General features: G+C 34.1%; 1 protein-coding gene across 2 annotated transcripts in view; it reads left to right on the top strand.

Moving 5' to 3' along the window:
* Nucleotides 1-16,270, top strand: part of FBXL17 (F-box and leucine rich repeat protein 17) — a 137,500-nt gene that overhangs the window by 97,587 nt on the left and 23,643 nt on the right. Inside the window, exon 8 of one of the 2 annotated variants that reach the window (XM_087715784.1) lies at nt 1,519-2,831. The exons of the other annotated variant lie outside the window; for it this stretch is intronic. Within the exon in view, the coding sequence (XP_087571910.1) occupies nt 1,519-1,544 (26 nt within the window). The 3' untranslated portion in view covers nt 1,545-2,831. Of the gene's footprint in view, nt 1-1,518; nt 2,832-16,270 lie in introns of those variants that run through there. 2 annotated transcript variants of the gene reach the window in all.

Raw genomic sequence — 16,270 nt, 5'->3', positions numbered from 1 at the left:
CAGAAAGGGCCCACAACTTGGGAGTCCTCCTGGATTCACAGCTAAATTTTGACCACCATCTCTCAGCTGTGACCAGGGGGGCATTTGCCCAGGTTCGCCTGGTGCGCCAGTTGCGGCCCTACCTGAATTGGGAGGCCCTCACAACAGTCACTCGAGCCCTTGTGATCTCTAGGCTGGAATACTGTAATGTGCTCTACATGGGGCTGCCCTTGAAGAGCATCCGAAGACTTCAGCTAGTCCAGAATGCGGCCGCGCGAGTGATCGTGGGCGCACCACGGTTCGCCCACATAACACCGATCCTCCGTGAGCTGCACTGGCTACCTGTTGGTCTCCGGGTGCACTTCAAGGTCCTACTCACCACCTATAAAGCGCTCCATGGTAGTGGATCTGGCTATTTGAGAGACCGCCTTCTGCCAATTACCTCCCTGCGTCCCATCAGATCGCATAGAGTTGGCCTCCTCCATATTCCATCCGCCAGTCAGTGCCGACTGGCGACTACTCGAAGGAGAGCCTTCTCTGTTGCGGCTCCGACACTATGGAACAATCTCCCCGTGGAGATTCGTACCCTCACCACCGTCCAGGCCTTCCGCACAGCCCTCAAGAACTGGCTAACCCGTCAGGCCTGGGGATAATCTTATTTCGCCCCTCCCGAATGTTGAGTGAATGTTGAGTTTTATTGTCTAATTTACTTTGTGCACATTTCTTTTTTTGTATTGTCCTACACTCCCCTTCCTTTTTGGTTGTAAGCCGCCCTGAGTCCCCTCAGGGAAAAGGGCGGCCTATAAATAAAGTAAATCCAAATCCAAATCCAATCCAATGATTGTAAGAGAAAAAAGGATGGAAAAACGTTAATATTATTGATCAAACTCATACAGCGCATCTGAATTAAAATGCAGTATATTTATAGCCCACAAATATAGGATATCAATGGAAGAGGAAGAGGGGGTCCAAGACGATATTTTCTTTGTATCTGTTATTTAAAAAAGCCCCAAAGTGGGTTTTTTAACAGGTTTTATATCAGTTTTAATAAACAAATGTGGAAAATGTGTCAAAAAAAAAAAAAAAAAAAAGAAATAGCAGTGCAGGAAACATACTTCTCCGTTAACCAGTAACCATTGTGATGTGACCACCATCTTCCAAACCATTCCTGCTATAACCAAATGGTAATAACCTATTACCTTATTATTCTGAGAAACATCTTTCTGGTGTTCTTTGAAAGTTTGGGATGGCGCTTTGGGAAGTACATTAGTTGACTGACATATTCCTTCTCATCTCTGAAATAATTGTCACCTGGATTAGTGCAGATTTCTTCAAAACAAAAAACAAATCACAAACTACTGAATTTTCCAATGCATCTCTTTAAGCTGCTTTCACATATTTTAGTTTAGTGGTGGTATAATCCCATCTTCTCAAATAGTAGGGGATCATATATCCTAGGTTAATTATCCTCAAGTTGGAGTTCAAACTCTTGTGAATTTTCTCAAGGCACCTAATTATTTCACTTTAAAATTCTTACAGGACTCATTTCGGAACTGGATTTGTAACAGAAATCATACTTTATGAAATTATAATTCATATTCACAAAGTACATAGCAGAAACAGTACAGGATAGCCTGTCAATCTGGGACTTACAATTCGAATCATCTGCAACATCTCAGAATGATAACTACAGATCCTCCTTTTTAAAAAAAAATCAAAAGATTGGCTGAAATACTGTGAGACAACTAAAAGAAAAGTTGTAAACTTCTCACTTAGAAGACCTTATGCATTTCCTATCTGAAATTTTGTACAATTTTAGCATTTTTCCTTATATTTATATATGCCAATAAAGTTTACAATTCTTCTTTAAAAGTGGTTAAATTAAAATTAAAGTATTTATCTGTGCTTTTTCTCTTTTCCCTATCATTTGTGCCACTCTCGGTATTATATAAATAATAAATCTCTTAATACATTTTCAATATCTATGTATGTTGCACAAAAGTAGTATAAAAGTTCCTATCTCAAAATGAATATTAGTTTACACAAAAATTTAGTCACAAGCAGAAATCCAAAATAAATTTTAAGCTGTTTTTATTCAATATTCTTAATTTTCAATATCTGATGATTAGACAAGACTGTTTTTACAAAAGTAGATTTCCGTTTTATTTAATGACATGTTAAATTGTATAAAACATTGAGTCGCTCACAGATAACTTTGAGTTATAGGATAATTTTAATTAGTTGTTCATTCTAGATAAGAATGCCTTTCTTTTCTGTATAAATAAACGGTTAAATCAGCCTGAAACTAGAAATGGCTATAAGCTACATAGAAAATGATGGATTTGAGAGAGATGTCTTCCTGTGTCTACTTATCATCAGTTAGGTTGTGTATCTCTGTGTATCTTTACAATTTGCCCTTTACCACTAAAAGAGATATTTAGAGTACATGACTACAGCCTAAAAACTATGAGATGTTATTAATGTAAAAGAGTTATAATCTGAAATAAATGATAATCATAGGTCTTCAGTAAAATGCCTGCAGACTTTTTTCTCTTGCTCTAGCGAAACGGAAACCAGTGTTTAGAGAAAGCTTCATGGTACCCACTAATTAATTTAAAAAGCATTGCTTCAACTTTTCCTTTGAGATTTCCAAGAATTTTAATAAAACTTTGTTCCCATACACACAAATGCAAAGGTAGGAACTGAAGTACAATTTAGGAAGGCAAACATAAAACAGTTCTTCATTTTTGTGTGCAACCAGTCTATAGATTTTGAACAGTGCTTTCTCAACTTCTGTAAATTATAACCCTGGCCTTTGTCTTTGTCAATAAATCAAGAATTACATAAATTTCTTAATGAACCATGATGTTCATATTTTTTCATTGATACACCAAGATTTTTAATACAAAGAGGTGTGCTGGATTGATTCCAGTTCAGATAAAGTAAATATATTAAAATGTATTGGTAAAACATAATTATTTTAACCTATATCAAATATTCAGGTGCTTAAAAGATAATTAATTTGATGTTTGAATGAGTCATCCATTAGTTTGACTTAAGATTGATGTAAGTAAAATTATGTTTTTAATGGCCTTTTATTTTCTGCACTAAAGTTGATGGCAAAACTCCAATTGACGTCAGTTGCTTCAGGATTAGTCCCTAATTGGGAAACAATTGACATATGCTATATGCAAAACCAGCATTATGTGATGGACCTAATCTTCTATAATAGATTCATATAGACTCCTCTGTTGTGGGAACTCCACAGTCTCCACAGGGATTCCATAGACTAATCTCCACAGATTATACAGAGACTCCACAGACTAGTTCTTGACTCTAAGACTTTTACTCCATCGTATCACACTTAGTTTCTACCTGTATGACTGTTTTTCAGCCTTAAATTTAATTTTAGTTTTATTAGCAAAAATAGGCTCCTATACATTTGTGTTATTAAACCAATGGTAAAAATATTATATAACAAACTTCAGATGAATATGTTTCATTATGGAAGCATTGCAGATTTAGATCAAATTTTGGAAATAGGAACTATGTATCAGGGTTCCAATAAAAGAGAATATCTGTGGCTTGGAGTTGAAATGAGGTGTCCTTTATGGTCTTTGAGTTTGGTTGTTTACTTGCAGGCATTTTATTACTCAACTAGATAACCTTGTCAGGGCTTGTGAGTCTTAGGTTTACTCCCCTTTTATATATAGTACCTGGCGCTGTCAGCACAGGTGAGAGTATGGTTTTCCCCTTCATAGTTCCTCCTAAATCTTCTATTTATCATGACTCTTTGCTTTATTTAAAAAGGTAAAGATTTCCCTGTCCAGTTGTGTCCAACCTTAGGGTGTGGTGCTCATCTCCATTTATCCGCTAAGAGAGAAAGCGTTGTCCAGACATTTTAGCTATGCAGTTTTTAGCAAAGCTAAACATTGATAAATACATATTCAAATGTATATTTCTTCCTGTAAAATACGTTGGAACTTTCCATATTTTAAGAGGAACATGTTGAGCTGCAGAAAACATGATAAAATGCTTTTGGAATAGTCTTTGTGTATGTAAAATATACTTATGATAGTCTTAATTTATGTTAAAAGTTGTAATGATATACAGAAGAGTATCTGATTTCTTGAATAAATAACAGATTGTTTAGAAAGGTACTAAACAAAATGTTTAGTGGTATCTCTCTCTCTATTCATTATAGACCAAACTTAGAATGCATATTTACAGTACTAGTATAATTTTAAATAAATCAGAGCTAATTGCCACCACACTGAAAAAGCTAGCATCACATATTGAGTTGGTGTATATGTGTATTTGCGGGGGGGGGGATTTTATTTATATAATATATACTTAAATAGATTAAAACATAAAAAGTTATTATCCAATGTTTTTAATTAGAAGGATAAAGGTATTTTTTAAAAAGTAGAAGCATAACATATTTCCTAATGTATCAATCAAGATAATAAATTATCGGAAATATCTTAGGCTTTGTTTCCCAATACTACAAGTATTGGCCATTAAAATGGCAAACGTAATTCTATTCTGATCTTTAGCAAGTCTATAGGATTTGTCTTTCTGTGTATGGATAAATACACAGAAGTTCATTCCTTGGAATACATCTGGCCTTTCTCTGAAGAATTCCAATTTGCAGTAGCTGTAACCAAGCTCTTAAAAATAGCAGCTAAACATAAATGAGAAAAAAATAAACCTTAAGCACAGGCATGATTGCAAACAATCTCTTTGTTTTGCTATAAGAGGTGTTAGAAGAAAATTCTGTTCTGTGCCCAGGTAAATGAGCACAGGGACACCTGCTTGAAGTGGAGATAGAGTTTTATCCAACAGCCAAGTAAACATACATTTCAACTATCAAAAGGTGGAAACAAAATCAGAATGCTGAGAATCGTAATATTTATAGTAATAATGGACTTTGATTATGAGATGCATTAGGTGTGTGAAGTGCTGTTTCTTTGCAGACGTGAAGTCAGACAGAGATGAAAGTAAGTGTCTTGTTCTGTGGGTGTGTTGATCTTAGATATATAAATGTTTTCCTAGTGTCTTCCTAGAGGAAGAAATGTCCTCCTGGGTTCGGTTCTAAGTGGGGAAAAAGACACTGGAGACAAGGAGACTGCTTGGAAAGATGGTTTAATAGTGGACAGGACCACATAGCTTGAGTCCTGAACAGAAAAGGTGATCACATGCTTCAATGTTGGTGGAAAAAGGAAAAAAAGGGCTGAGATGCTGAAAGTACCTGGTTTTATGCCCTCTCTGGCCTTGTACTTGATTTTGTATTCTGATTGGTTGTCAGACTCCCATGGGGCCATGCAGGGGAAACTCTCTAGGCTGTGCTTTGAATCCCAAGTTTGGTTGAGTTCTCAGATGCCATGTGGTGAGTTTCTGTGAAAAGCTGATACTACCTTTATTATGTAAAGTGGACTAGCTCAGGCTTTAATGGCTCATTGACAAAAGGAATGGGGGCAGGAAGCTGCAGGGAGCTACTCTGTCTTTTTAAAACATGTTTCTTCCTTTTCACATCCAGAGAAATATAATATTCTGCCTTTCCAATATTTCCTAGGATATTTCATTTTTCTGGGAGAGGGCTGGGTGATAACTTCCTACACTAGGTATGGAATTTTATGAGGGGTCCAACATCAGGGTTTTGGATGAGAAGTCTTGTGCTGGGGAGCAGTATTGTGATAAACGATTTCCCTTATCTTGAGGGGATTTTGTTTCATGATTGTTTTGCTGTCTGACTTCCTGAAGATAAGTACTTAATTAACTGCAGCCAAAGTGTCAGTAGGAGCAAAAAAGTTTAAGCAGTTTCTTTAAATCTTTAAATCTTTAAATCTTTATTTGGAAGTTGCCAGTGGATCAGAGATAGTTTGGGTTGATGTGTGACTTGGCTAACAGAAGTGTCATAAAGGATTTTACTTTAAAATAGAGGAAAAACTGATTGAGAAAAAGTATGAAATTCCTATTTTTCTTAAGTAACATCTCTAAAGAAGAGAACTATAGGTAGATAATCTGAAAAAAATCAAAAGAGGAAATGTTAGTCAGGACTAGTAATAGACACCCCCCCCCAAAAAAAAACTGATATGGTGTACAATATTGCAGCAGAAGTAGCAATTTTATTTTCAAGAATCTAAGAATTTCTAGATTATGGAAGATTAACTTGACCCAAACATCTTATAAATCTACTTTGTTCTTATCTTTTTATTGACCTTCTCTTATGTGCATTTTGTATGTGTTTTTCAAACTTGAGGACAAAGGCTTTTTCAAAATTGTTCTAAATGACAGCATAGGGTAGGGACAAAAAAGGTTAAAATGATGCAAACGAAGAATAAATATAACACAAAAATAATGTAATAGTAAATAGTGATAGTAAAATCCTAAATTTGTTTTGGGCAGACACCAGAAAAAAGTTGCTTCCTTTTCTAATTTTAATTCCTCCTCCAAACAGGTACCAAGTTGCAATGTTTGGGGTATTAACAGACCATTTGAGGAAAATATAAGTTGGACGGGATGAAAATAGTTTATCTTCAGCATAGTTTATCTTCCTCTTTCCATGCTAAAAATATGTTTATTTCTCTTGTTTTTTACTATTTGTTGAAAGTTTGAAGGATAAAAATGGGAGGGAATTGCCCACAGGTTTACTGCTCCCATTACCACTTATTTATTACCACATAAATAGGATTGCTCTACCAAAATTTAGCATCCAGCTGTTGAAGAATTTGGGAGACCATGTGAACCCTATTAGGCTGAGGCTATCTCACCCATAACCATTTACAGAAAATACAGATTCCTTTTAGACTGTAGAAAGAAGTTAGAATATGCATAAATTGAAAGGTTTGGGAATTGTAGAAGTCAATTGTGAAATTGGATCAGTTGAAGATATAGTAATGATGCTAAGGATTTTTATGCTCTGTGATTTAAAAATATGTTATATTAAGCTTCAGTCATTTTAATCTGTAGATTCATGAAATCAATTAAGAAAGTTCTATAGGAAGCCATTCAAGAATAAACAGATTTATATTGCTTGAGTTAAATTTTCTTTCATGTTCAAATAATGAATGTGATACTGGTTAAACTACTCAAATTGCTTCATTCTACTTCAATATCTTCTTTTATAGTGGATTTAATGATGAATAGCATAATTTAAGTTATATATAATTAGCAAATACAATATAGACAAAATAGAATACTGCTCTAGGGTCATTATGTCAAATGCTGCAAACATTCCATTTGTGGCAGGTCAGGTTTCAAGCATACAATTAATGCTAATCATGGAATACAGGGTAAAAACAATAAAAACAGCAGCTTTAGAGAAGGGGCATTTTTCACTGCAAGATCAAAGTCGTATCTTTGCAGAATAGCAAAGCTCTTCCATTTAATTGCACTGAAGTGCTAATTGGATAGGGATGTGCTTTCATGTGTTCCCCAATTACCCAGCCATCCTTGACCAAATCTATATAAGGAGAGATTATGGGTTTTTTTTAAAAGCTTTTATCTGTTCCATTTTTATAGGCTTACCTGAGCAAAGGCAGTGGTTTCTTCTTTTTATGTAAAATTAAATCTCGGAAAGCTGTTTGGAAGAATACTTATTAGGAAAACATTTCAAGGATATAATATGTTTCAAAGTGTTATATTTGATGGAGGAAGTAGATATTGGGCCTTGTGAAAAAAGTATCATATAGGTTACATAAGTTGAGTTAAACACTACATCAAGAAATTATAAATGAAGGTAAAGAGCTCTTAAGATAAAAAGTTGTAAGATACAGAAAAACGTTAGGGTTAGGGTTTAGGTAAGAGTTTTAAGGTCTTTCATACAGCTGGTTTTCATTCTAAATTAAAAATTAAGTCAACTATGCATGCTTATTTAAAAGTTCCTTTTAACCCAGCTGAACTTGTTTCTTGAGTTGTGCCTGCTTTATTTATTTTACATTTAAAGCAATTTATAAAGCACTTCCCAATACCCTCAAGAACATGTTTTTGAATCTGTCTTAAGAGTTAAAAGAAGCATTTTAATTATTTAATGGACCATGAAACTAAATTATTCTCTTTTTAATTAAGATAATTTGATTTTTATGAATAGATTGTTGCCTTGACATTTTAAAGCAAGAAGGATAGCTTTATATGTTCATAGGCATGTACTTGTATAGATTTCAGCAGACAGTGTTTATATGCTTATAGCTATAATCCCCCATGAAATGCTGTATATTGCAAGTTTTTAATTCACTAGGTGGTAATATTTACCTCAGTAAAAAAAAACAGAAAAACCAAAACCATTTAAATTGCTTGCCTAAAGATTCTAGGATTACATTATGAAGAAAAACTGATTTTTCAAAGGAGCTTAAGATTTATTACAAGAACTATTGAGGGGCATACATTACATTCAGTCTTATATGCTTATAATATTTCATAAAATAGGTCCATAATACTTTCTCCCTATTGCAGGTGGAAGACTGAGTTTGAAGGTGAATTATCCTATTACATTTCATGAGTACATGGCAGAATTATATTCGGTCCAAGGATTTTAAGATTACAATTTAGTCTTCTTGATGCATACAAATGTATGCTATATCTTTAGTAGACAAAAAGGACCATACTGATGATTGGTGAAACAATTTATACTATTTGGATCAGCTATCCAGCACATGTAATACTGAAATACATTGGTTTCCTGCAAGTTTGTGGGTGTAGTTCAAAGTCCTGGTTGCCGCTGTTAAAATCCTTCATGAGGTCTGACCAGGTTATCTGAAAAATCATTTTCTTCCAGTTGTTTCTTCCTGTTCAATCCGTTCCAACAGGATAGTCATGCTTCAGGTTCTGCCAGCCAAGGAATGTCAGGTGGCAGGCAAGAGGAGACATACCTTCTTTGCTGTAGCTCAGGAACATTTTCCCTCCAAAGATTAGAATGATCCTGACCCTGCTGGTCTTTCAGAAAGCATTGAAGACTATATTATATAATCCCAAGCATGTGAATGACCTGTTTCCTTGTTATATCAGTACTAACAGACTATAATATATTTTGGCTGTTATTTGTATTTAATTTCTATTTGTATTGTTTAACTGTTTTAATTGTTTTTTTTACTGTTTTCTGCCCAGTGTCTCTTGTTTGACATGGGTAGATATGCAAATTCAGTAAATAAATAAATCTTCAGTCAATATTCAGCAAAAAAATCATTGTACACATCAAGGACTGGATTATGCTCACATATTTGGGGAAAATTAACTGTTAAAAAAGTGACCCTGCTGATATTGGAGTGTATCTGTGTCATTGGCTATTAATAGAAGTTTCTTAATATGATGCTGAGAAATCTTGAAATAGACTATAATTGAATTGCATACCTGTAGAGAAAGATTTATTCTAACCTCAGGCAGTTGTCCTCTAAAACTTTTTAAAAATCTGAAAACAATAAAGAAATTGTTCTTCAAGGTTAACTAGGTCAGCCTGCCTGCTCAAATAGAATATTTTCCTTCTTTTTCAATTATATATCTTTTCTTCAATTACTAATCATGCTGTCCATCTTTAAAAATATTAGTAAATATGCACTGAATGCAAGGTAGTATATTTAGAAGCTTATATGTCTTCACCCCCTATAACAGACCTGGAGATTTTATGGCCTGTGAGTGGTTCCAATACAGCCCCTGGCATCAGTGGAGGAATGAGGGCATCAGTAGGGCTGTGGTGGCAGCAGGACCAGAGTGGCAACATGACCAAGATCGCGGTGGCCCTCTGCAACAGTCTCATGTGGCCTTTTAGAACATTAATTGTCCATCTCTGCCCTATAATGTTAGAAATAAATACCTGTTTCTCTCATAACCCATCTCTTCTTCATATACAGATCCATAAATTATCAGCTTTTCCATCCATGCTAAGAAAAATACTGTAAAGGGTTGCAGAACTTTATTTAGACATATTTTAATTTTGGTCAAACAAACCAACTTTATATTCCTTTTTATTTCTAACACTCTTGATATCAAATTCATTCAAATGCTGTAGGATTTGATTTCCCACCCCCCCCAAAAAAGTGTTCCTTTTCCAAAGCTTTTTCAAGTCCTTAGTAAACTCCTTTTTAATATTCAGTAGGAAGTCCTTATCCAGGTCATTATATTTCTTGCCATTTGTGTTTTTGGTGTTTCTATTGTATAATCCAAGTTTTATTATATTCCAGTATTTCTGGTTCTAATATTTCTACTCAGACAAAATTTGTTTCAACTCTTTATTCTTTAAATCTCTCAAAATAGTCTCTTTTACACCTTCCATTCCTTTGTTTAGGAGTATTTTAGACATAGGCTAATCATAGAAGCGGACATCATTGCTGATATAGATGCTGGTTTCTAGGCCCATTCATCAAAATCTCCTGGAATAGATCAAATGTCTCAACATTTTGTGTCATTATGTAAATTCCAGTACTAACAAAAAAGAAAGGGCATATACTAGATACTTCAGTCTCCCTTGGTATCCAATTTCTGAAATTATAACATCTCAAATTTCTATTGTGGCTTAGGATAAACAAAACAATTTAGTACCAACAAAAGGCTATTTAGATTTGTAATTATTTTGAAAATATTATAGTAAAAATCCTAATATTTCAAATGTGTCTGGTCCTTTAATTTGTTTATAATTTTTTTGATCAGAATCATATTAAGCTTTTTGCCATTTGTTTCCATTTTTTTTCAATTCTAAAACTTATAGTAAATTTTTCTTTTATTCAAGGATGGTTGGGGACTGGGCATAAGTATCATTCAGTCAAGACCAGAGGTGGGTTGCTCCTGGTTCAGCCCGGATCGGGCAAACTAGTAGTAGCGGTGGTGGGAGGCTCTACCCATCCACTGCAGAAGCATAGTATGTACGAGCGAACCGGTAGTAAAAAAAATTAGAAACCCACCACTGATCCACAATAGAATAGTAGTGGAACAAATGGTCATAATTTAGCTGATTTTGTAACTAAGCACAATCTTACCTATTGAAATCACTATTTATATAGTAAGGTCTTGAAAGAAAAATAAATAAATAAAATGAATTAGGATTCTATTCCCCCTCCTCCAAATTCCTAGCTATGTGTTATATTCTTATAGATAGCTCCCTAGTTTACTTGTAAACATGATCTACTTATTCCTTTCTGAAGTTACTGGGTAGCTGTTGGGCAGTGATGGTCCAGTATATTCTTATCTGAGATAAATATCTCCTTTCCCATTCTAAAAGCTGCAATTCTATATTGCATGTTCTCTATCTCCATATTATTAATATTGTACTAGTAGAATTCTAATAAATGTCTTAAATAAAGTGTTACTTTAGAAACAAAAAGATGAAATTCTCTAAATACATCATTTTTAATTCTAAGTTTTCTTTTTTTTGAACAAAACTTCAAAATTATGAAAATAACTAATAAATGTAGAATGTCTTATAGCAGCGATGGCTAATCATTTTTGGCTTGCGTGCCATTAGGGCAGAGCACAGGGGGGTTGTGCATGGGTATGACGCACCCATAATGCAATGTGCGATCCCCCCAGCATGCATGCGCACGTGACAGGCATGACCCCCCCATTTTTGCATGCTTTTTTCACCCTCCCCAGGCTCCAGAGGCTTTATAAACAGCCCCCCCCATCCCCCGGAGGCTCCCTGGATGCTTCAGGAGTTTCCCTGAACCCTCCAGAGGACTTAAACCGGCCCTACGGGCAAACCAGAACTCTGTTTCCGAACTTCCGGTTTGCCCATAGGGCTGGGTTTTTTGCCCTCTGGAGGTTTCAGGGAAGCTCCTCAAGCCTCTAGAGGGCCTGCGGGGAGGCTGTTTTCGCCCTCCCCAGGCTCCTATAAAGCCTTTGGAACATGGGGAGGGTGAAAAATGACTTTAAAAAAGGCCGAATGTCTCGCATGCCCTGACAAATGGCTCCGCGTGTAACATGCGTGCTGGCCAGCTGACAGGGCAATGCCTCGCATGCCCTGACAAATGGCTCCGCATGCCATCTGTGGCACGTGTGCCATAGGTTCGCCATCCCGGACTGATAGGCACAACTGAAAATGCTCAGAAATTAAATGTTTTTATTGCATGTGTTAAATATGTAGATCTACAAACAATCCTATTGCAGTATCACAGTGCTTCTCGAAGTGGTTTACACAGTCAGTATATTTCCCCCAACAATCTGGGTCCTCATTTTACCAACCTCAGAAGGATGGAAGGCTGAGTCAACCTTGAGTAGGTGAGACTCAATCTGCCAAATTGCTGACAGCAATCAGCAGAAGTAGCCTACAGTACTGCATTCTAACTATTGTGCCACCACAGCTCTGTTAATATAATAACAATTATATTAATATATGTTTTACGTAGATTTTATTATCTATGGAACAAATTGCTCTATTCCTTTTACTTATTATTTTCTTCACCAAATATGTCTTTTATACCAGAGTTTATACTTTGTTTTTATGACCATAGAAACAATAGTTTTTGCACTTCTTTCTATTTATAATTTCCTTAATTTTGACTAAACAGATTTCTGAAGGGCTGTTTCGGAATGCTGAATTATTTTCATTTGCTTCTGTAAAACATTGGCTGTAAAATGGAATTTCAATTAATTTGTACTGAATAATTATACTCTTTAGTTCTCTATGTTTATATTTATATAATGTCATTAGGAAGTGCATTATTCATAGTTATGTTTACATATAATAAACTCTAGAAAATAGTTGTGAACGTGAAACGGATGAAAAAATGCTATAATTTTTGATATTTGACCTGGGTTAGCTTATAAATTTGCATTGTATTGAAAGCAAGCATAGAAGAAAACTAAATCATAAAGTATATCAACCCAGGAAATTATGGAATTTGGACAGTATCTGGAAACCAAATCTTACATACGTATATACATTTTTTTAAAATAGGATTTTTAGAGAATCATAAAACTTCAGTTAAGCATATCTATAATCTTCTGGGAGGTTAATGAATGAGTTTGCTTTCAATATTTTTTATTTCATTTGGTCAATTTAATCTCTTTTTTATAATGTGATCTTAAATACTTAAGAATTAAGCATTAAATATTAATGAATAGTTAAGCGTTAAGTATTAAGAATAAAAGAGTTCAGTTTTTAGCAGTTTTTTAAAATGGTAAATCATACATTTTCTCTATCTTGAGGGAGACACTATTAGTATATTGTCCAAGGATTAAAATTTTCTGAATGCTAGAATTTATAGCAATGAGTAAAATCAATCATAAAAGAAAAACAGACCCTTGGTTATATTTGTTGGGAATATTTGTTGAAAATAATAAAGAAATAAAATATAAAGAGCTGCTGATTGATGTACAATCAATAATGGCAACAATGGCGATAACAAAAAATTGGAAGTAGAAAATTTCATCTGTAGAAGAGTTGTATACTGTATGTTGGCATAATGACAGCAAAAGAATTAACCTATTTGTCATGCCTTCAAACAGAGTAATATAATGTTCTGCTTTTTTGAAAAAATTACAAGATTTTATACTTTTCATCAATCAAAGAAAGTAAAAAGCTGCCTGCTTGTTTTACTTATATGAGGAAAGATACTATGTAAGTTGGAGAGTTTATAAATAATGTTTTGGAGTAGAAATATTTATAAATAGGCTCTTGAAATTGTTAAAGTCATCATTTATAAACCTATTTGTATACAGTGAAATCATTTTAATTTTTTATTTTCAATTAATAAAATATTGGTTTACTTTATTTCATTCACCATTAAAATTAATGTGAGGATGTATGTTTCACAAAATCATTTTTAAGAATAATATTTTGCATTAGCATGTTTAAAACTCTGGCTACAGTATACTTGCAGATGGCAGTTGTGTGATTGCACGACCCTGTGACTGCATGGTAGTGTATAGTAGTGGTGGTGGTGGTGGTGGTGGTGGTGGTGGTGGTGGTGGTGGTTGGTAGTAGTAGTAGTAGTAGTGACTATTACTCTTAACAACTACAACTGTGACTGCCAAAACAGCAGCTGTGATAAGTCAGCACAGTCATATAATGTTGACTCTTATGTGCATGTCATTTAGCAATGGAGTTTCCAGTCTCAGTTATTGTTGGTAAATGAGGATTTACCTGTATTTGCTTGAAAGACAAGGTTTTCATATGGCTACAATACTTGGTTAATCAAGCCAAGCAATCCCCCCCCCCCTTTACAATATAGCTTATCACATGAGACTTATATACAGGCATTCTATTTCTATGTGTTCTATATACAAATATTCTATATTCTAAAATAGGGAATGTGAGGAAATGAACCAAATAAAAGCAGTTAGATTAGATTATTCAATATATTGATGGATGACAGTATATTATAAAGAATCCTTTCAAATAGCCCTTTTAATTATTTGAAGGGCTTTCTTTACCCAAAAAAGGGCTTAGACTTTTCCTAAATTCCCCTGCCTCCCACAAATAAATGCATAGATAAGTAAGACATTTGAAAATTTGCTTGGAACTGAAGTGGTAATGTAATTGAATAGTGTCTTGTTATGCTTTAGTTATTATTAACTAAATAATAGTTTAGTGGACAATACTTAGGTGACCATGTAAAACTGGAGCAGAAGGAGAAATACTTGCATATCTTAATTTGGATATGAATATTACAATCAGATTCAGAAACTTTAGAAAAAGCATTCCATCATGAAGGATGCTGGAAAAAAGAACTCAATCACTGAATTGACTTTAGAGCCAGGAAGGGCTATAACAGGAGAGGTTTTACAGTCCTAAAAAACCAAAAACTACAAATGTCTTGTTTGACTGTTATATTGCTAGATCCCCAAAGTGGCAAAAAAATTGTTTAAAGAAGACATTTTACTGATATACCATGCACCAGGCATATAATTTAATATTATTTTATATAAACCATATTATCTTTATAAACATTTACAGATAAATACAGGACAGAGATTTAAGACCAGGGAGACATACTATAAGTCTTCAGGGAAGTTTGATGGTTTATTTCAAAAACTCCTTAGTACATCTGGTAACTTAAGTGAATGTAACTTAACTTAAGTAAAAAAAGAAATATTGAGAAAATAGGGTTGCTCTCTTTTAGTAAATTTATAGAAGGAAAGAAGAGAATTTAACACATTTGGCTTTGGAACTACTGTACTAACAGCTAAAATTTGTTTCTGTGGGAGCTGGGATTTGTAAGAGGATTGTCCCTCCTGTTAAAAAGAAAAAGATTTAAAGGCTTATACTTTAAATAAGTATAGATTTAGAGCAGTGTTTTTCAACCTTTTTTGTGCAAAGGCACACTTTTTTCATGAAAAAAATCACGAGGCACACCACCATTAGAAAATGTTAAAAAAATTTAACTCTGTGCCTATATTGACTATATATAAAGTATTTTTTCCACGGCACACCTTACACTATGTCACGGCACACTAGTGTGCCGCGGCACAGTGGTTGAAAAACACTGATTTAGAGGACCATACCCACAGTTGTAAAAAGGGAGGTTTTTTTAATCTGGAGTATTACTGTTCAGAGCAGTATTTGTCTTATAAATATCACAAAGTTACAAAGTAAGGTGTGTTATCTAATGGCTGTTGTCTACCTAGCTAACTTTTAATTTATTTTACACATTTTCAGTAAATCAACACTATATTTAGACTTACTGCTGAATAGTAAAGATTCATGTAAAATACCTTAGGCACATTATATTTTTAATTCCTAGCATGATTTATTTTTCAAACACAGATTGCAGTGAAAAATTGATCCTCATGTTGCCTCACAATTTAAGATGCTTCTCTAGCTGTCAGGCTACTAGCATTTTCAGTGAATATGTTACTGTGAATATGTCCTAATCCCGGGAGCAACATTTTGCAAACTCCTGAAGAGATAAAAAGGGTGATTCGTCTAAAGTTCTCACCTAAATTTATAGACTGTATAAATATATTGTCAGGAGGAAAACAGGAAAGTGTGTGAAATGAATGCTGGAATCTAATGGAAACAAAACTCTTACCACAGCTATGTAAAAATTTCTGTGCTTCCAAAGTCACTGACAAAAGTTTCCACAGAGACCTTTTAAAACTCATATTTTGTGAACATTAAATTTTATATTTTTAACAGGTTTTATAGCTTAATCATTTGCTTCAGAAGATTTCACACTAGAAAAACTTTCAAATACACTTTAAAATCTTTGATGTGTGGAATAGTTACAATCTAAAATATTATTTAACTTTCTAATCAGCTTGATATATAGTAAAGCTTCTAAATGTATATTGATATCATTTTGCTTAAACTATATTAGCATACACAGCACAATACATTTAGCAAAAACAAATACTAAAATAA

This window comes from Thamnophis sirtalis, unplaced genomic scaffold, assembly GCF_051295495.1.
Source record: "Thamnophis sirtalis isolate CommonGarterSnake01/CBP01778 unplaced genomic scaffold, rThaSir2_p1.2 scaffold_5, whole genome shotgun sequence".
NCBI lineage: Eukaryota > Metazoa > Chordata > Lepidosauria > Squamata > Natricidae > Thamnophis > Thamnophis sirtalis.
The sequence above is the reverse complement of the archived record's forward strand: the minus strand, read 5'-3'. Positions and strand labels throughout refer to the sequence as shown.